The sequence below is a fragment of the Homalodisca vitripennis genome, chromosome 5, assembly GCF_021130785.1.
Source record: "Homalodisca vitripennis isolate AUS2020 chromosome 5, UT_GWSS_2.1, whole genome shotgun sequence".
Taxonomy (NCBI): Eukaryota; Metazoa; Arthropoda; class Insecta; order Hemiptera; family Cicadellidae; genus Homalodisca; species Homalodisca vitripennis.
The window spans coordinates 114,877,245-114,899,400 of NC_060211.1; the positions used below are offsets into that span (position 1 = coordinate 114,877,245).

General features: G+C 35.2%; 1 protein-coding gene across 1 annotated transcript in view; it reads right to left on the reverse strand.

Annotated features, from left to right (window-relative positions):
* The window catches only part of LOC124362747 (nodal modulator 1), a 65,470-nt gene that overhangs the window by 12,090 nt on the left and 31,224 nt on the right, over positions 1–22,156 (reverse strand). The window contains exons 8-12 of the mRNA XM_046817496.1: positions 18,142–18,418; positions 15,016–15,203; positions 11,523–11,701; positions 1,388–1,671; positions 111–479 (exon numbers count right to left, since the gene is read on the reverse strand). Coding sequence (XP_046673452.1) covers positions 111–479; positions 1,388–1,671; positions 11,523–11,701; positions 15,016–15,203; positions 18,142–18,418 — 1,297 coding nt within the window. The remainder of the gene's footprint in view (positions 1–110; positions 480–1,387; positions 1,672–11,522; positions 11,702–15,015; positions 15,204–18,141; positions 18,419–22,156) is intronic.

A 22,156-nucleotide genomic window follows, 5' to 3' on the forward strand; every position in this document is an offset into this window, starting at 1 on the left:
CTGCCAACACAGAAATTAATTCGCACTTACTGGGACACATTTCTCCATACAAATCGATCCGCAATGGGTTAAAGGTGTGTAGCAACACAATAATATTGCTTGAAACTCACTTATAGTTAGTATTGGCACTGAGTGGTCCAAACATGTAGTGACCCTCTTGGTCTGTGACCTGTGTAGCAATGAGCTGGCCTTGGGCATTATAGATGGAGACGGAGGCGCCAGGAACCGGCACACTGTTGCCCAGCACCTTGCCATCCACAATCAGCCCTCGCTCGGCTCGGAACACCACGCCTGCATGTCCCAGGACACAGTCATCACCCCCGACCACTGCGGCACTCATGGGTGTGAACAGCAGCGAACTGGCGGCCGGCACCAGAGTTACGGTCTCCCCAGGAGCCAACTGTGTGCTGAATGTGTACTCTACCTTGGCGTCCCCACTGCTCGCACTTCCAGCCGTTAATGGACCAAGCCGTCGCACACTGCACATATCAACACACAACAGTTGACCTCACATATGACCACAACTTATGTATTTTATTTTTACAATACTTCTATTAATATTATAAATTCGTTTTTCCTAATTTTAATTAACTTTGTTTAATAGCTGTCTCTAATTAAATATAACAATGTACTCAACATTTCTGTGACTTTTCTATTTTAGTTTACTTTTTTTTAAATCGTCGTATAAAACTATCTACAGATGACATTATTTTATGTAAGAACAGTAAAATATAAGTTCTTGAAAGCTTAAGTTTTTACTCTATGATTATTAAGTGGAAAGTAGATATATGAGAGTTTTACTATAAATATATTCAACGATTAAAGTTGTAATTATACAATGTTTCACAGAAACATGAGTCAAGTAAAGTTTAATATAATGTTTAAAACCTTAATAAAATTTCCCAAATTTTAAGCATTTAATCTTAACAGAACTCATAAACTAAAAATGTAATTCAATTTAAAAACTACATAGTTCAACCATTGGACTTGTGACAATGAAATGAAGAATGTGACACAAATATCAATCAAAGGGACTCAATATTTACACCAAACTTCTTTTACAAACTCCTGAGCCATAGATGACTCTCCACAGCGAAGCCAAAATATCTCAGGAGTTTAATTGTGTAAGCAACATTTTGATGTGATGTGAACTGGAAAACTTGACTTATTACCATTACGTCGACATCACTTCTCCAATATTCTCCTCCATCATTTCTCAGCAGGTTAAAAACTGTTATTTTCAAATTATCTAATATTGGTATGTTTTTTAATTTTTTATTATTTATTAATTAAACTATAAAGAGAATAAAAAAAAAAAATAATGTTCAGTCGCATAACAGAGTGAAAATAAATGAAATGTGAACTGAGAATGGTGAGGTGGACGCACCTGGATGGTGTGGAGCTATTCTCGTCTGAAGGTAAGACGTTGATGATGAGATCAGAGACTGTCTCAGAGGACAGAACACGACCAGTGTAGAGGTGTGAGACTGCAGTTAGAGTGACGACTCCACCACTCCAACGTATACTTGGACTGGCATAGCCATGACATCCAACAGGCTCCAGCACGTACACGCCAGGTCGGCTCACACACACCCGACTGCTGCCCACTGCTAGGTCTACTGTGCTGCTGCTGCCTGCCTGTGTCCCATTGGTCTCCAGGCTGTACTTCACCTGATACAATACATAACAGTGTATAGTTTAATACTTTAATACGATTCTTTACTGGGTAATTATAGTATTAATAACGAATGTAATTAGCAAAACATGAATGAAACAAAGATAATCAAAAGAATATAAATCATACAGAGCAAAGTTGTAAAGATCTAGGTTTTAATTTGAGCAAATCTGGGAAAAAAATCATTAGGGATAAATTAATCCAAATTATTACAATGCCAAACCAACAAGCAAATAAAACTGCCATTTAAATTGGTTACATTTATATGTTGGTTTATCTTCAATAAAACAAAAATATTTCAGTGAGCAAAGCAAAATTAAGGTTAGGGGTTTCAATAAATCGTACTGATTGTTGTAGAGTGTTTAACCCTTTCAGTATTGAAATATAGGGTTAAGCAGCCGAGAATCAGGCAAGTACTGACAACATTGAGATATATATATATATATATATATATATATATATATATATATATATATATATATATATATATACATAGTAGTTCAGACTTTGTTTATGTTGTGGCAACTCTCTCATTGCAAGAAAGAAGGGAGAGAGGGGAGGAAACACTGTCCCACTATTCCCTATCTACTCAATCAAATCAAATCAAATCAAAAAAATCTTTATTCATCAGATATATACGAGGTCCAATCAAAAAGTATCCGACCTCGTCGTGTATCGCGGCTTCTGCTGCCAATAATGAGATAAGATTTGTTGCGACAATAGTTCCTACTATGATAAGGAAAGGTACAAAGTCTTATCTTGATCCCCCGACTGGTTCGCCGGAGACGGGTCAGTATGTACTGATAAGTCAAGTGCGCGTATCGGTTTTCTCTAACTGTGAAGATGACGGAAAAAGTGGAACAACGTTATTGCATTAAATTTTGCGTGAAACTCGGAGAAAAACAAAGTGAGACCATTCGGAAAATTCAGCTAGCATTCGAAAATGAGGAAATGAGTGTTACGCAGATTAAAGAGTGGTATAACCGTTTCAAAAGTGGTTGAACCTCGGCAGAAAGTGACGCGCGTTCGGGCCGACCAAAAACAAGTCGAACTCCGGAAATCATCGAGAAAGCAAAAGTTTTGATCTGTGAAAATCGTCGAATGACTGTGGAGGAAGTAAGTACTGAGTTAGATGTCAGTTTCGGATCAGCTGAAGCAATTTTAACGGATGACTTGGGATTGCGCCGGGTAGCCGCAAAATTTGTGCCAAAATTGCTGACAGACGAGCAGAAGCAACGGCGATTGGATGTTGCCGAGGACATGCTGCAATGTTGTGAGGATGATGCGGACTTTTTGACATCGATAATAACTGGAGACGAAAGTTGGGTCTATGGATATGACCCTGAGACCAAATTTCAGTCATCACAATGGCAGTCTCCCCAGGATCCTTCGCCAAAAAAAGCAAGGCAAGTTTGAAGCAATGTCAAAGTGATGCTTACTGTTTTTTTCGACCACCGTGGAGTTGTGCACCATGAAAATGCCCCTGAGGGACAAACTGTGAATGCACAGTACTATTTAAGTGTCCAACGTCGTCTCCGAGATGCGATTCGCCGCAAAAGACCTGACTTGTGGGCGTCTCAAAATTGGTGGCTACACCACGACAATGCGCCAGCTCATTCTTCCCAGCTCATTCAAACTTTTTTGGCGAAACACGGCACTCCGCAAGTTCCTCAGCCTCCGTACTCTCCAGATATGGCTCCATGCGATTTTTGGCTCTTCCCCCACCTCAAAAAACCATTGAAAGGCACCAGATTTGAAAGTCGAGAAGCAATTATGAAAAAAACGACGGCTGATCTCATGGCGATGCCGAAAAGTGATTTTCAAGACTGCTTCCAGAAGTGGAAACGCCGCTGGAACCGTTTGTGTTGCTTCTCAGGGTGCTTATTTTGAAGAAAATTAACGCCAGCTTTTTTCAGGTAACTTCAGTTTTACGTTGCACCAAAAGGTAGGATACTTTTTGATTGGACCTCGTACACTAAGTATACAATTGAATAGTGTCCAAAGACTCGCAGTCTGTACATCTTAAAACTACTAATACAAGTACATCTAAATCTACGAGGAGGTGGAAAAATACTCCTCCAGAGAACAATGCCTTGTTTATCAAAAAACATTTAACTGTGTTTTTGAATATTCTCAGATTAGTTAAAATTTTTTATACTAGTGGGTAGATGTTTAAAAAATTTCAGCCCCATGTATGATGGTTTTTTCTCATAATACTTTAAATTGTGATGAGTTGTTACAATGTATTTTTTATTTCTGGTGTTGTATGGATGAGGTTCAAGATTTAATTCATTACTTATTTGATTATTTTTTGCAATTAGAATCGTGTCAAAAATATATTGGCCATATATTGTTAGAATTTGTAATTCTTTAAATTTCTCCTTTACTGTTTCATTGTAATCTAGTTTCAATATAATTCTAATTGCCCTTTTTTGTAGTTTAAGAATTTTATCCATATTTGTTTTTGTCGTTGCACCAAAGAGACAAATTCCAAAAGATAAATGAGAGTGAAAATTTGCAAAATATATATTTCTTAGTGTTTTTTGGTTACAAAAAAAACGACATCCTATAAAGAGAAAATATCCCCGAGCTTAATTTTGATAATATTTTATCTACATGTTTGTCCCAGCTTAAATGTTGATCTATTGTTAGGCTGAGAAATTGTGTGCTTTTTTTACTCTCAATTTCTTCTGAGTTGTACATAATTAATGGTTCGGGTATCTGTTTGTTGTTGTGTGTTTTGAATCTTACAAAGTTAGTTTTTTGAGCATTTAACATTAAGTTGTGCTGCTTAAAGAAAGTTCCAATATTTTCTAATTCAATGGAACTTATTATCTCAACCTGTTCAACAGTATTGGCTGCTACTTTAAGATTTGAGTCGTCTGCATAAAGACACAGATTATTTTGGGGTGCACGTGTGAGTGCGCTCCCTATATCATTTATATAGAATAGGAACATAAGAGGTCCCTCTATAAGTCCAACCCTCGTCTCGTCGTGAGGGACGGGCAACGGCTCAAAGAGGACGGCTAACGGGGCTCTGGTGAAGCTACGGTCAGGTCTAGCAAGCCGTGGGGGTAAGTGGATAAAAAACTTGCTTTCAAAAAATAAGAAACAGCACTCGGAAAGGATGGAAATTTACGGCAAACGACCCGGCAATTTGCTTAAGGTTAAGATTTGGTACAATAAATGTTGTGACGCTTAGGAACAAGTTAGAAGAGGTAGGTAGAGATGATGAAGAGAAGAAGAATAAACATAATGGGAATCAGTTGAAAACAAAGTGGAAAGGTAGTGGAAGTAGAGAAGTGGGACAGGGATACAGGAATTTTGGTGGTCTGGAGGAGAAATTGGAAGAAAGAAATGGAGTAGCTATAGTCATGGACAAAAAGATGACAAGCAGAGTGATGAAAGTGGATGTGGTAAGTGAAAGAATTATTAAGGTTACGGTCAGAATGGAGGGGGAGGAATTAATGGACATAATACAGGTTATACGCACCACAAACAGGATGACGGACGATGAGAAGACAGAGAGTTGAAGAGGATCTGGAAAGACAAGTAAAAGAAGAGAGAACAATAATAAATTGGGGATTTTAACGCACAAGGTGGGTAAGTTTAGACAAGGAATATGAAGAGGTAATGGGATGTTATGGAGTAGGAACAAGGAATTTAGAAGGAGGAAAATTTACTGGATTTTTTGTTTAAAGGAATGATATAGTGATAGGGAACACCTGGAAACCAAGAAAAGGGATAGCCACTCACATACACAAGATTTATTTTACAATTGGAATGGTGAACAGCCAAGTTTAATAGATGTTATATTAGTGAGGAAATGCCTGCAGCCTCATACATGGGCAGATGTAAAATGTTATACCCAGTGAAAGTATGGGAGGAGATCACAGGCTGGTGGTAGCTGATTTTCAAAGAATGAGGTTTGGAAAGGATACATGCAAAAGACTAACAAGAATCAAGACATGGAAGTTAAAAGATACGAAAGTTAGAGAGGAGTTTGTAAATAAACATTAGAGGACGATACCAAGGGGGAGGTCAAAACAGGAGAGGAGGAATGGACAAATTTCAAGAATGCTATAGTCAAAGCTGCAGAAGAAAACATGTGGACGAACTTCAGGTAAAAGAAGGGAATAAAGAGACCCCCTTGGTGGAATGAAAGAATTGCTGAAGCAGTTAAAAACAAAAATAGAGCTTGGCGAGCAGAATGGTTTAAGGATAGGTCAAATGAAAAGAGGGATAAATGGAAGAGACTTGCGAAGGGCATCAGCAAAGATGATGAAGGAGGCAAAGGAGAGGACATGGAAGGATTTTGAAGAAAAAACTGAAATCAAACTTCAAAGGAAATAAGAAGAATTTTCTATGGGGTGATAAGGAAAGGAACAAGACGAACCTAAAGAAATGTTGACTAATGGTGGTGGATGTTTCAGTGGGAAATCAAATGGGGAGGGAGAAAGAGGTTTTGAAGACGTGGAAAGTAGTATTTTAAGGAACTATCTGGAAGGAACAGAAAATGAAGAGGAAAGAAGAGATATGACAGAGGAGACAGAAGATGAAGAGGATTTTAGTATGTGCGAATTGGAAAAAGCGGTTTTTTAAAGAGATGAAAGAGGGGAAATCTGCGGGAATAGACGAGCTGACGGCTGAGATGATAAAGGCGGCGGGCCCATTGGGAATTCAATGGTTGTACAGAGAGTGATGAGAGTGATTTGGAAGGAAAAGAAGATACAGAAGACTGGAAAATGGGAATAATAGTGCCGATTTTTAAGAAAAGGCAATAAGCAAAAAATGCGAGAATTACAGGGGAATAACTTTGTTGTGCCATACACAAAAAATTTATGAAAAAATACTGTTGCAGAAAATTAGACCAGTACTGGAAGAAACAGGAAGAGAGGAGCAATGTGGTTTTAGGAAAGGTAGGTCAAACGGTGGATGCTATTTTTGTGATGAGACAAGTGTTAGAAAAGAGGTGGTGGGAATACGGAAAAGATACAATGGTTAGCGTTTATAGACCTACAGAAAGGCATATGATAAGGTACTGAGAGAAAGGATATGGGGGAGAGTATGAGGAAAGAGAGGATTGCGTGAGGGAATAGTAGAAAGAATAAAAAACCTGTACTGGCATATGTAAAAAACAGGGTAAGAATTGAAGAAAAAATATCTACAGATACTTTTAAAACAGAGAGAGGAGTAAGGCAGGGAAGCATATTGTCACCTTTCCTTTTCAATATTATAATGGATGAAATTATTCTAGAAGTACAAGGAAACAGAGGAGCAGAAGAACTTAAGACAATAGCATATGCGGATGACATAATGATTATGGGAAAATAGGGAAGAAGAGTTAGAACGAGAGTTAAACAAAATGGGCAAAAAAGTGGCGAAGAAATATGGTTTAGAGATGAACATACAAAAATGTAAAGTAATGAAAAGTATAGAGAGAAGGGATGGAAATAAACAAAGACGTGTTAGTTGAAGGAAAAAGACTTGAAAAGGTGAAGGAATTCTGTTATTTAGGGAAGTATCATCATAAACAGATAGGGGCACAATAAGAGAAGAGATAGGAAACAGAATATGGAAGAGTGGAAAGTTTTTCAATATGGTAAGAAGATTGTGTGGAGTTGGAACATTGGGAAAGAATCCAAAAGTATTGATGTATAAATCTTATTTCCAACCAATATTTATTATATGGAGCAGAGACAGTGGACGTGGACTAAAAATGATTTAAGCAGATTGCAAGCTGCAGGAAATGAGATTTTTAAGAGGGATAGAGAAGACTACAAGAAGAGATAGAATAAGGAACGAAAATAACTAGAGAAAGATTGAAGGTAGTTTCACTGCAAGAGACAATGGAAGGAAGAAGAATACAGTGGATGGGGCATGTGAAGAGGAGATGGGAGATAATAGAATGCCTAGAATAGCACTGGAGAAGGAGGAAGGAGGAAGAAGACCCAAGAGGAAGACCGAGAGGAAGATGGGAGGACCAAGTGTGGAAAGACATAGAGGAGAAGGGGACTACAGAAAATACAGGTGGATGAAGAGGAGACCTGGAACGATAGACTAAAGTGGAGGAGGCTGTGTACGACGACCCGTGAGAAACGGAAAAACGTCTGACGATGATGATGATGATGAGGAACAGAAGAGGGCCCAAAATCGATCCCTGAGGGACACCATATCTAATCATTTCAGTTTCTGAAGAAACCTTTAAGACTCTATTTTCATGCGTTCTATGGGTAATTTCTACAAATTGGCATCTATTGTAAATGTACGATTGAAACCACTTAATTGCACTTTTTTGTATTCCTAATTTTTGTAATTTAGTTATCAGGTGAGAATGGCTTACACCAGGAGTGTCCAACCTTTTTTACCCAAGGGCCACATTGTAAAGCCTTTATGGCCAGGCGGGCCAACATCCCAGGGAATTTGGAATCCCAAACAAAACGTATTGCCCGGGGGTTTGTTCCAGAAATCTTGTGCAAAATATGAGTTTTAAGGTTATTTGGCACTTGTTTCCTGATTATTGTAATTTCTTATTATTTATTAGTTGTTAGGTAAAGGTTTATAATATATTATGTGTTTAGGTACTTTTAGTAGAAATAAATATAAACCCAGACTTTTGGATGTTTGCTCTAATTCTGAGGGAACAATAAAAAAGTCACCAATACATTGATTTTAATTAATCCTACTAGGATACTAGGACATACAAATGACGTGGCGAGTGGTGACCTTGAGTTGGGTAGGAGTTACGTCGCCGCACCGCGCGCTGTGCTGTGCTTTATGCGCGCTCTATTCGCCAGCCGGCAGCCACCACCGTAGTCAGTGAAATCTGTCTGCAACTACTTTACTTCTTTGAACACTCATACTCCACCAAATGAATACGGCTCGTTCTACGTGAAATCGGCTGGACTGCTTGGTTCTCAAAATTTGTATTTATTTAATATTTCAAATGCTTGTAAACAAATTTGGTTGTTTTGGCAACAAGGCGGGCCACATAAAACTGACTCGCGGGCCGGATTCGGCCCGCGGGCCGTAGGTTGGGCAGCCCTGGCTTACACTATCGAATGCCTTAGATAGGTCCATAAAGATTCCAGCTGTATATTCACCTTTGTCTACTGATTCGATTATAGACTCAACAAAAGATACAGCAGCGGTTATTACTGATTTTTGTGGTCTAAAACCGTGCTGAATATTAGTTACTAATTTAGAATCCTCTAGGTATGTTATTAATTGTTTGTTAACTATTTTCTCATAAATTTTTGAAATTATCGGAAGAAGGGAAATTGGGCGATAGTTTGACACAGTTTCTGGACAGTTTTTCTTATGGATTGGTATGATTTTTGATCTTTTAAGCTGATTTGGGAAAATCCCTGAAACAAATGATGAATTTATTAAGTGGCTTAAAATTTGGATTAAATACTGTTTGGTATTTTTGATCACTTTTATAGGGATTTCATCATATCCGGCAGAGTTTTTGTTCTTTATTGAGTTTATGGTTTTTCCACCTCCTCTGCATCAACATTTTTAAAGTTAAAACCTTTTCTAATACATTGTGCTTGTTCCTTTTCGCTAACTTCTGTATTTTGACAATTAAATTCACCGATCTCCCGAACTACATGTACAAAGTATTTATTAAATACATTAGATACAGTTTTAGGACTATACCAACTTTTATTTCCCTCTTGCAAGGAGATGTTTTTAATTTCATTCTGATTTTTTTGCCCAACTTCAGAGTTAATAAGTGCCCACACTGTTTTTTGTATATTTGTAGATTTTTCTATTTTATTTTCAAAATAATCGGTTTTAGCTTGTGTTAATTTTATTTTATACTCACATTTTCTTTGTTTCAAGTCTTTATTTAAAAGAGCATTTGTCTTTCCTCTAGTTTTTTTAGCCAATTGTATTAGTTCCTTTTTGTCATTTTTAAGATCTTCTGAAATCCAATTTTGTTTACAATTTTTTTCAGTAACTAAGGTTTTAGGAAAAGAAATATCAAAATAATATTGTAAAGTATTATGAAACTCGTCATATTTTTTTTTAACAGAGGCCATGTAAACGTTCTCCCAAGCTTCATTTTTTAGGAGCCTATTAAATTCACTCATGTTTTGGGCTGAAAACTTGCGTATTTCGCGCTTTATAGGTAATTTTGTTTCGACTTTTATCTTTGGATTGTGAATATGCAGCAATTGTCCGTCATGATCTGAAGGACAGGTTATTACCCCCTCTACAGTTAGTAAGTAAGTAATTGTATCTACTATTGCCAACTGCAATCACTTGTTTCGATGCTGTGTTGTCAACAAACATGTCATTGACAAAACAGAAAAGCACAATAGTATTAGTACAATGAGTGTAATGTAACAGTAAGTTTGACTGATTTGACCACAAACTCAAGCACTTCTAAAAGGCTTTTGAAAATTGAAAACATACTTTCTTTGAGACTATTTTTTCATTTATACTGTACATTTTTTAGTAGACCACAATACCGTTCTTACTTTATTTTCAATACTATGTGAGATGATTATTATCTTATAAGCAATAATCCTTATAACAGATTAAAACATTCACTGCTAACATCTCCGATCAGAGACATGTTGAACTTTCTCCAGGTGGTGCCATCTCCGATGGGAGATCTTCAGCCACTGTTTCTATACACACTAAAAAAATGTATCATACTTAATGAGTTCCAAAATATTTTGTTAGCAGTAAATAAGTTAAACCATAACCATAAGCTACCTTACCTTTATATTGTATACAACAAAATGATAGTATAGATCAGTTAAGATGAAGCAGTCACTATACTACTTGTTTTATATAGCTGAGCTAATATTCTTCACCTCAGCAAAAAGTGAGGTTAATATGGCAGATTCTAAACTGGTTTTTCTTTCGGGCACATGATAAACCCACAAGCTGTGTCCGTGATAAGTATTAATTTCGTATAAATATAATAATTATTAAAACAAGAATCTTTTGAAAATAATGAATCATAAGGCTAAATAATTTGGGAGGGAGGGGTGTTTTCTACCGCAATGGCTTATTAATTTACTGTACTAAAAGTTTATAAGGGAAAATTATCCAAATCCATATGAAAATTTTTATTTCTTTTATAAAGGAGAGGCCGATCTCCTCTTAAGACTTATTCTGCCCGTCCTCATGGGTAGCCTCTTCGAGGATCTTATCAAACAGAATAAAGGAGAGCAGATACATTACAAAGTTTGATGGTAATGATAAAAAATGCTATGGTCACAGACAAGATTTGAACCTGTGGATCTCTAATATAGATCCAAAGTCTGACGTCTTAGACCAGACTATCGGCTCTCTAAATATTAAGTTAATATTTTTTCCATGCTTTTTATTTATCTAACTAAACCAATTTAACATTAATGAAAGTCTTGGCTTAAGACTGTATTGTGGTCTATTAGAAAGATGGGCTTTGATCAATTACTTCCTTTAGTACACTTGTCCTTTGTCATCTTACTGCCAGAGACAGATAGGTTAATTCGCTCAATTGCTTGCTTTAGTAGATTTGTCCTTATCATCTAATTGTTAAAGATTTGTTTGGTTATGAGTTTGTAGTATGGTTACAATCTACTAACATCCAGTAAAATCCAGCATCAGTAAAGAAATATCCATTAAATGAAAGTAATTAGTTTTAATTTTAATTGGGAACAGTATGTGGGGTTCGGGAAGTGTTCAATGTTGAATTATAAGAGCATAAGGCTACAACTAGCAAGTCAGGTATCATAATCAGGGCTGTGTCCAATATATAACGTCACTGCAGAATAATACATATTTTTTTAAATCTCTAAACAGAGTGAAAAGTTATTTACTAGTGCTAAAACCATTGGTATACCTTTGTAACATGTGAGGAGACAAAGTTGATGGGTAAACCAGTCTGGACGAAGGTGGGGCCAATGACTTGCTCTGTGGAGACTGTGAGCCGGAACTTACTAGTCTGCCAGCACCAGTCTTCGCTGGGCACTGACACTGTATACTCTCCCGGTAACACTTTATCCAACTGGTAATGGCCATCTGTGACATAAAGTACAAGCAGCTGTTAGTTTCCACATGTTAGTAGCAAGTGAGGAGACAAAGTTAATAGGTAAACCAGTCTGGACGAAGGTGGGGCCAATGACAGTGGGTAGAGTAAAAACATTATAGCAAACAGCCTAAAGATAAAGAGGAATTATCTGGTTTCAGTCACTCCTTGCATACAAAAAATCAGCTTGATGCATTCAAAAAGAATGTCACTGCTTGGTAAATACAATTCTATGTTTACATTTTTATGCAAACCTCTTTATGTGAAATTAATTTTATACTATTATTATTTGACCATACAAACTAGTAAATCTTGTTTTAATTTGGAACAGCACATAAAGTAATTATAACTTTACTAGACTTATCTAAATCTGTTCAACATACACGTAAAAAATATTGCACCGGCTTAAAAATATTTTTCATGGCATTATCTATAGAGCTTCACTTGATGTAGCCTTAACCATGGAACTCGCAAAGTCGTTATTTATGATGCAATTTTTCGTGCCATGTAATGGCAGTCGTAACTTGTGACGCTAATTACATTATCTTTCAAACAAATTCACACAAATCGTAGTTATATCATTGTAACCTGAAGATTCTGAGCTTTCTTTCGATGTGCTAACTTTTATACATAAAACATATCTTTATATTAATTTAAAGAAAAAGATTCTGCTAAAATCTAAAGATGTCTGATGGGCAATACAATCTTGACAGCTGTTGCTGTTCGAGTCAGCTAGATTCTGTTCTGTTTAGTTTTACATTGTTTTCTTTCTTGTGTTTACAAGACAAGTAGAAATCTTCTTGATCAGCATAACAATCCCGATATTTTGGATTTTTAAATTGAAGATGTTTTTAGATTTATATACACTGCAAAAAAATAACTGTTAAATTTATAAAATAAAAGTATTAAATTTGGAGCAACATACATCCATGAACGTAAAAATAAACCCAATTTTTATTTCTTTCATAATATACTGTATTTTATTCTAATTAAAATTATATGTAATACTTTGTTTTGCGTTTTTTGCAGTTAATTTTTTGTTTAACTCTGCGAAAAGGATTATAAAGTTGTGCCGGTTAAGACTAAAATGCATACCAGTTTTAGGATTAATAAGAGTGCCATTAGGAATCCTTATATTGAGGCAAGTGTCCTGATGCATCCATGAGTCAGTGACGATCAATGTGAGATAAAACCTAAACTAAACCCAAGCACCAGGTGCTGCAATTCATGGACTCCAATAGAAACATTATTTTGGACAGCCGTAGTCCCTGAAGTATTATAAACGTTTGATGACCAAGGGCTCTTGTACGCACACTTACAGCCTTAATGGTGTACCTGATGTTTCAATCATCAATTGTGTAACTGGTGTGGAATAATCAGTTGTGTTAATTCTTTAAGTCTGCTAATCTTATAACATACCTATCCTCATATTGGAAAATAAGTCCAAGAAATAAAGAAAATTACTCCAAATATGATTTGCTTATGAAATAGTAAAGTTGACATTTAAATTATTGGCCTGTGACATATCACAATATATAGATATCACTATATAGATATCATATCACATATTGTATATAGATACATAATTATGATCACATATTTTTTATATTGTTTGTGTTATGAATATCTCTTCCACCAGTCATAACGAGAAGAGTAAAAGATTTTTTAAATTTGATTATTTTAAGCTGGTTTACTTAATTGCAAGCAAAAAAATGCAAAAAGGTTTAAAATCTGATGCTTATAAGTAATTTTTTATATCTTTTTAAACATTTCCAGTTATAACATTTTAGCATTGAAAACTGAGAACCATCTGCAGCCCGGGCGAAAAGTTTCTGGGGATGGTGGTTCTAAATCATATCCCGCTGTTTGTAAAAGTAGGCCTTATGGATATGTAACTGTTGTGAAGCTGGAATGTGTACGGTATATCCAAAAAAGGATGTGTACAAGACTCTGGAAGCTATAAACAAAATTAGCTAAAATTCTGCTCTTAGACGAATACCAACTGGAGGTATTGGAGGGCTTCCTGATAAAATTACTGAACACTTACAGAACTACTATGGTAAAGCTATAAGAAATAATGTGGATAATTTGGAAAATATGAAAAGAGCAGTGTGGGTTATATATTTTCATAAACTATCTAGTGATGAGACCCCAACTCGCACCTTATGCCCTCTCCACCTAACACATGGTGTAGGTACAAAATTACTGAAACCGAGAATTCCCCTTATACTCACCAAATATGTATTATAATTAGAACTCATACAAGAAGAAAAACATGTGCTCATAATTAATTATCTGTGTACAAACAGCGTATCAACCTGTATTAAAATAATAAATCCACTACTTGTACATATCACATTTTTTCTGTGTTTAGTAGTAGTTTAGTGTTCACTTTATTTTTCACACACATTATTATTATTATTATTAATTTATCACACACCCTTATTATTTGTCTGCTCCAAGTACCAGCTGATACCATGGTGTACAGAAACTACAATTTTTATATATTTTTATGTATTTAAATAATTGTATTATATAAAGTACAATATACAACACAATATAATTCGTATATTGTACTTTACATAATAAAATATTTAAATACATTAACATGTAAAAATTGTAGTTTCTGTGCATCATGTATCAGCTGGTAACTTGGAGCAGATAAATAATCAGTATTATGCCTCCCATGTGCGAGTGTGTGTATACAAGTGTATAGTAAGAGACGTGAAGGTGTGGCTATGCCTGTCCGGAAAAAGTACAAATATCAGAATTGCTGTAAAATTAACTAGAAACAAGTGGCCGGTGGGGAGGAGCCCTGAAATCAGAAAAGAAAACCAGTTCTTACTAGAATACATTTACAGTAATGTATCCTTGTATGTGGCAAACTAATGATATTTAGTCCAATAATTTTTAAAATGTTATAAGAGTTATGACAATTAAAAGGGTCTTGTGAGTTTCTCAGTTAAGGCTTATGACCCACTTATTATTAAGCAACAGTTGGGAAGATTTGTTAATGAAAAGACTCATGGATTTTCACAGATTTGTGATTGGATTGTGAAATTTGTAAAGCTGTTTCTTAGTAAGCACCAAAGAGGTGATAAATAACTGTGTTTACAATATTACCTAAATCTTTTTAATGGTTCTATAGGTTTCACTATTAATTTAAGCAACAAATATAAGGTTATACAGATATAGACTTCACGAAACATTGTTTCTCTAGACCATTGAAATTGTCAATAAAAAGTCAAATAAATGTACAGTAAAAATCACTGACGAAAGAAAAATATTCTTAGCTGTTCCTACTAACCTTTGGATAACACAGAGACCAATTCATTCACCCAGAGGTTACTCAGTGCTTGGAGGGTAACCAAAATTTCAGGACATGGAGACGTCAAACATTTGATGGATCCCTTTACAGTGGCTTGTAATTGAGAGAAGTCTATTCCTGACACAGGGCTATCCACCACCTTTACTTTTCTCTTCAGAGGTGCGAACCTACACACACATGAAACAGTTAAAAATGTTACATCAACTTATTAACGAGGGTTATCCAGAAAGTAACAGACATTTTGAAATCAAAAATTAACCAACTGAAATAGGAACATTTTATTATATATGTTTTAAATTTACACTCTTAGGCTATTTTTCAACATAATCCCTGTTCAAATTGAGACATTTATGTGGCACAAATTTTTTGATTCCAGCTTTGTAGAAATGTGCCACCTGATATCTTAACTAACTGATTAATGCCAAAGTGAAGTTCAGCGTCACTATCGAAGCGCTGCGTTGCGAACCAGATCTTCATCGCTGGAAAGAGGTGGTAGTCGCTTGGTGCCAGATCTGGGCTATAAGGCGGATGATCAAACAGTTCCCAATCAATATCTTACAAGACTTGATTGGCTGTATGGGGACGTGCATTGTCATGGAAAAAAGAAAAGTTTTGAGCTCAATTTTTCCCTACGCTTGTTTTGTATCGCTCGCCATAGCTTCTGCAATGTTTCACAGTACCTCTCTGCATTGATTGTTTATCCTCATTCAAGGAAATTACTCAGAATCACACCCTTAGCTTCCCAAAAAACAGTTGTCATAGTCTTTCTTGCTGTCAAAGTTTGGAGACATTTTCTTGGTTTTTTTGGAAAATGTGTGTGTCCCCATTCCATAGATGGCATTTCTGTTTTATAATTGACATGCTTCACCCATGTTTCATCACCAGTAACAATACAATTGAGATGTTCATTATCATGTTTGTCGTATTCATCAAGGAAAGTTAACAATGCAGCAAGTCTTTGTTTTTTGTGATCTCCCTTAAGGATTTTTGGAACCCACCTGGCACAAAATTTGTGGTATCCAAGCTTCCCTACAACAATTTCATGAAGTAAGCTTAGTGAAATTTGTGGGAAATTTTCTGAGATTTCAGTCATTGTGAAACAGCGATTTTCACAGACTTTGTCATTGATTTTTAGTATTAACACTTTGTACCCTGAACCCGAGTATAGGTCGGGCCGCATCGGCAGTGCCTGCTACCGGCGCCCGAGTATAGCTCGGGTCGTGTTATTTAATTGTATTATTTAGCTCAGTCATCTTATTTTTGGATTGAAACATTTTGATTATGTTCATTGGTCTAAGTTTGTATTTGTTGGTTTTGAGATCCCTGGGTCACGTTTTAGTAATGAAATACGTATATTTATCGTCGTACTACAAGCGAGTCTAGACAGCTGATCGTCGGTACTGTCAGTTTGCTTTGTAGTGTTTCACATTGTGTGTTGTTGTGAGTCTTAGTGATGTCTTACTAAGTTTTCTACAAATCTTGCTGACAAATACTGAAGCAAATGTTATTATAATGTATTATAAATGTGAATTTAACTGTTTGTAAATAATCAGAACTTTAATTTCTTACTGAATGAAGTAAAGGCAAATGCAAGCAATGTGAGGTTATCCGTGTGTTTTGTTTTGTATTTACACTGGCTTTGTTCTTTCTTATCGACTTTCCATTGATTTTCTTTTATATTGTTTACTTATTATTTTCGAGTTTAAATAATATGGGTGATGAAATCAAAAGTGATGCAATTCGTGAACTTTTGTTTGACTGCGAGTCGGAAAGTGACGATGATTTTGATACACACCTGGGACCAAATATTGATTTTATGAACGATCTAAACAAAAATTTGCGAGATCCTGTATTTGATTCAGACCATTGTGCTTTAAAAATTACCACTCTAAGGCGAATTACCTGAACTAACAAGCTACGTAGCAAAAACTTTTTTTGTATTTTTTACATAACATTCAATATTATGTAATAATTTTATTTTGAAAATAAACTTTATATTTGTATACATTTAAAAAAAGTATGTATCTCTATATTTAAAAAGATATATAGTATGAGTTTATAACATAATTACTGTAATAACACAGCATTTTTTAAAAGCATCATAAAACCCCCATGGAGCCACGCCGAAACATGTATTAAGGGCCCAGGGTACAAAGTGTTAAATCTTCAGTCACTAGGCTAGGCTGATCGTTACAACAGGGTCATGAACATTGGTGCAGCCATTTTTAAAGTCAATACACTGCTGCCTTATTCTGCTTTCACTCATTATTCCATTTCCATATACTTCACACAGTTGGAGATAGATTTAAATTGGTTTATGGTTTTTTGCCAACAAAAACCTTATCACTGAATGCACTTCACAAGTGGTGAGATTTTCAATTGCAGCACACATTTGAATTAATCACAGCGAAAAACGTAAAAGAGATACAGACCACATACAACTACAGCACAATGCCACTGAACACCAGAGTGTTATGACACCAAGATGCCCCACCCACTGCCGTACCATTCTAAAAGTCTGTTACTTTCTGGATAGTCCTTGTATAATGTATGTAATGTAATGAATATAATGAAAAGAACTTGGCAGAAAACATCTTGGATCAACAAATGTATTTGTTACCATTCTACCTAATAATTGTAAATATTCACTTTAATTTAATACTACTATTGATATGATACTAATAGCTCATCTGGCCTGGTTACTCACACTATACCCTCCCCACCTCTTGACATTACAAATAACATGAATGAAGATGTGCTACTAACTTCACTTAACCTATGGAATCTTGAAAAGAAATGTCCCATTAATAATTGATTCACTGTCGTAAAAAGAGATTGCCATTTTATATAAATACATGAAAAGAATTTAGAATGGTGTGTTAGTGTAAGTATTAAACAGATCTCAGAACAAAACATGTCTATGGAAAATCACTGTTAAAAAATGGAGCATACTCATACTTTTATTAACACATTTAAATTACAAATCTTTTTCAATAATCAATAATTTCAGTATATGATTTATTGAGAATAAAAATAATATTATTAACTTTCAGAACTATTTTGAAAACATATCCTGACAAAATCATGAAGAACACTATTACTCACTGAAGCCCATCCTCATGCTCGGCGTCAGTGACATGCAGACTGATAGTGTACTCTCCAGGGCGTACAAATACACAAAACCCTCCAGTTGCATCAGAGATGGTGCCGTAATAGTCCTCACTGGTTGAGTGGATCAGATCCACCTGGCGACTGGCAGGGGAGAAGCCAGGCTGTGACACTGTCACCCGACCACACACACGATATGTCGTGGGTACCAGGTCTCCAATATGAGGTGTGTTTGGCGTCACTTTCACATTCTGCTCCTTAAACTCGACATCCTCTGTAACAGTTTTGGGTATCAATTTTAAAACTGACTTTTCAACTATTCAGAGCATTCTATTCTGAAGAATTCTAGACTTGCTGGGTATCTTATTGTAAAGAGGAAAAATGTCTTCTGAGGAATCGTATGCGACTTTTCAAGGCAGATCATTCATCTTCATGCTTTGAAGGACCTTTATTGCATCCTCAAATGTTCTTTACTTGGAACTCTTTTGTTAAAGATGAAACAAGGATTGAGATAGGAGCTTATAACTCTGTATAGCTACAAAAACTACCCATTATTATTATAGTAACATATTTTCCTGTATCTAATTTTGTTCATATTAATAACTATAAATTAACCAGAATTCCGATAGTTTTTCTCAATCCTTTTCAATGCTTCTCTTGTAAAAAATGGCCTATTGTCAAGTATGTCATTGTAGGCCTCAAGAGTATATTGTGCATCTCCAGGAATATGAAAGGAATCCCTGATAGTTTACAGTTTGAGCAGTCTTACGTAATGATAAAATAACTTATCAAATCTTTCAATAAAGGATAGTAAGGAATCCCTACCTAAAATCTCCAAGATGACAAAAATTTCTTCCAACGATTTTTCTTGCTAACGCATAGTTTACAGGATGGATTATATATAAAGATACCCACTATGTGTAGGTCTATTCTCAGATATCTAGTCCTGTGATAAGGTCCACATCTGTGAAGATATACATCAGCTTGGGGAGGGATAAGATGCCACCCTATGGGAAGGTGAATGAATATCACATTTAATAATCCTTAAGCCTGACAACATTTTTCATCTTCTTGTGTGTTCAGTGTGTATCCAGTTTGAAACACCTTCACACATATTCCGCAAAACAGCTTAGATTATGTCATGTTTGATTCTGAGTCAAGTTTTCCACACCATCTCTCATTTCCAAATAATGAAAATCACACATTCCTGTTGAAAGTGGTAATGGATAATAATCCTAGACAAGTACTGTTGGAACACACAGGAGTACAAAATCTTCAAAACACATTGGCTATTAGTAGGAATTTGTATCATCTGACCCATATGCCACAGATGAAGACTAGTAAACTCTGTTCGAAACTTGGAAAACTGTAGAGTACATTCATGAATGTTTGTGTTTTCCATTCATTTTTTTAGCTCACAGATTCTCAAACTGGCAAATAAAAATAAATCAATAGGATGAAATATCAAGTGTCTAAAACAGACCTGAGACCAAGCATCTATCTCTTGAGAAAAATTACACCTTTTTTATAAAATGTTGAATGCTGGTTAAGTCACATATCACAGCTCTATGTTATTTTCATATTTCATAAATTTACCAAAATCGTTATAAAAAATAGTGATTTTTAGATGATTGCGATGCCAGTACATCTAATTACCAGACCAAATACTCTACTATTAAGAAAATTAAAGAGTGTCTCTTTAGATTAGTTTATGAGTAAAAGTAGCTATCAATATTTCAACAAAATGATGAGTCCACTTTGCGGTACTATCGGTGGATGATTGCAAAGATAGTCTGCTATTTATGCAATTAGAAGAGAAATGTTTGTATCACTATAAAGTTGGACACCACAGTTCATCAAAGATGCTATATCACTGATAAATTGGAGCCTTGTGGTACTCCTGAATTTCCAACAAAACTCTCATAATTTTCCTATCAAAATGTACTTTAAATGTTTTTTTTTAAAGATGTAAGGTTATCCTGTGAATAAGGGCAGGGAAACCCTGAAAACAATTGATAGATTCCTCATAAATAGACGTTGCCGTAAGCTTCTTAGAGGTTAAGACAGATGGTATCAACATGATATCGCCGCTTAATCTAACATACCACAAATAAAAATAATGACAAGTTTGTGGCACTAAAACAATATCTCGTGAAGCAATGCTAGTGTGGATTAATAAGATGTTTTATTCACATCTGCACACAACTTTTCTTGATATATTTGGTTTTAAGACTACTAGGGAGAGTTTGGAAACCCTTCTTTGGGAGCATTATGACTATTACGGTTTTCCACATGTAAAAAATTGTCTTGTGAAAAAATTTACTTTAATATGTCGGTCCAAACACATGGTGACGTAAGTGCCAAAATGCAATTCTTCAGGACAGTAAAAACAGAATTATATCTTATAGAAAACTTTATTTACAAGCAAAATTTATAATCATAGGTACGCTTACATGTGTATTTCTATACAATATAAAGAGTCATTGGCTGAGTGTTAGCGAAGTCTATCTTGTGGGGCTGGAAGTTTCATTTCTGCCAGTCTGTCTGTCTAGCCTTTGTTTGTATGCACAATATCTCGAAAACAAACTGACCTATACATTTGAAATTTTGCATGTACCTTCATTAATATATTAACAACACTGAAATCAATGATGATGCATGTCGCTTTACAGGATTTGGTTGAGCATTAGTAAATATTTTTACATTTGTCTTACATAACCATGACGGCAATGAAGAAAATAGCAGAATAAATACATTTGTAAAATCATGTGACATATTATCCACATGTCAATTACTCAAACAGTAAAGATAAAAAAATTATAAATAATAATACATTAAAGTGAGAGTCAATATTAAAAATTGAGGAAAAGGTCTGATTTCAGCGCACTCAGGTGTTATAGTTCACTACCTACTTCACAGAAACTTGTATTATTTAAACAGAACACAGAAACTTAACTCAATGAACAAAATGTGAATGTATCATGTGGCAAGATCTCTCAGTAAATATTATCTTCACACTTTATCATTAAGGAGGTTAACACAATATTCTTTTGTCTGCCAGGAGGATGTAATTACAACATGACTTTACGAAGCTAAACATGAGGTGCCATGATTATAGATTGGTTATGGATGGAATAAAATTAAGTCATGCATATTCATTCCCCAAGAGTAAGTAGTGCCTAAGCTAATATAAAATTGCATACATATTCTTGTCTTCATGGCTTTTTATATATTAATAATGTCTATAGTTGTGATGTCTTAGAACAGGTTGTAAACTTTTTTTATTTAGGAGTAACAATAGACAAACATTTAAAATTAAATTTTCATATTAATAAAATAAGTCAACAATTAAGATTATGCCTGGGAAAATTGTACGGTATTTATTTACATTACATTAGCGTGACCATGGAAAATGGACTTTGTTTTCATGGGTTGGGCATTTATAGTGCATTTATAGCATATGAACTGGGGGGAAAGTATATTATTATTATATTGATGCCTTTCGGACATTATTGCGTTAAGGAGCAGGGGCATCACGTGATCTGGGATTCGACTTTTGTAACCTCGAGTTAATTTTTTTTCTAAAACAGCAAGCAGTGCGTAGCACTGCGCAGCGGGCAGGCATCATTGACAGGATTAACGTATTAGTCAGACTCGTCTTTACGAATTGCTTCCATGTGAGATACCGAACATCCAACACAAAGGTGTGCCATTACCACTACTGAACTAGGAGGTTAAGAATAGACATGGAGGAACAACGGTAGTTCAAAATGACGTCCCTTCTTTATTTGAGTAATACCAAACTGTCAAATATGGATAGTGTATTAAAATTCTCTCTCACGTTGTGGTGTCCAATTTATTATTATATCTTAAATGAAAAGAAAAGGTGGTTGAGAAAATAAATAAATTCTTGTTTACAAATCTGTATTACAAACTTTTTAATGAACTATAATTATTAATTTCTTTTACAATTCTTTTATTAATAATTCTCAGGGTTCTTTTAAAAATATAA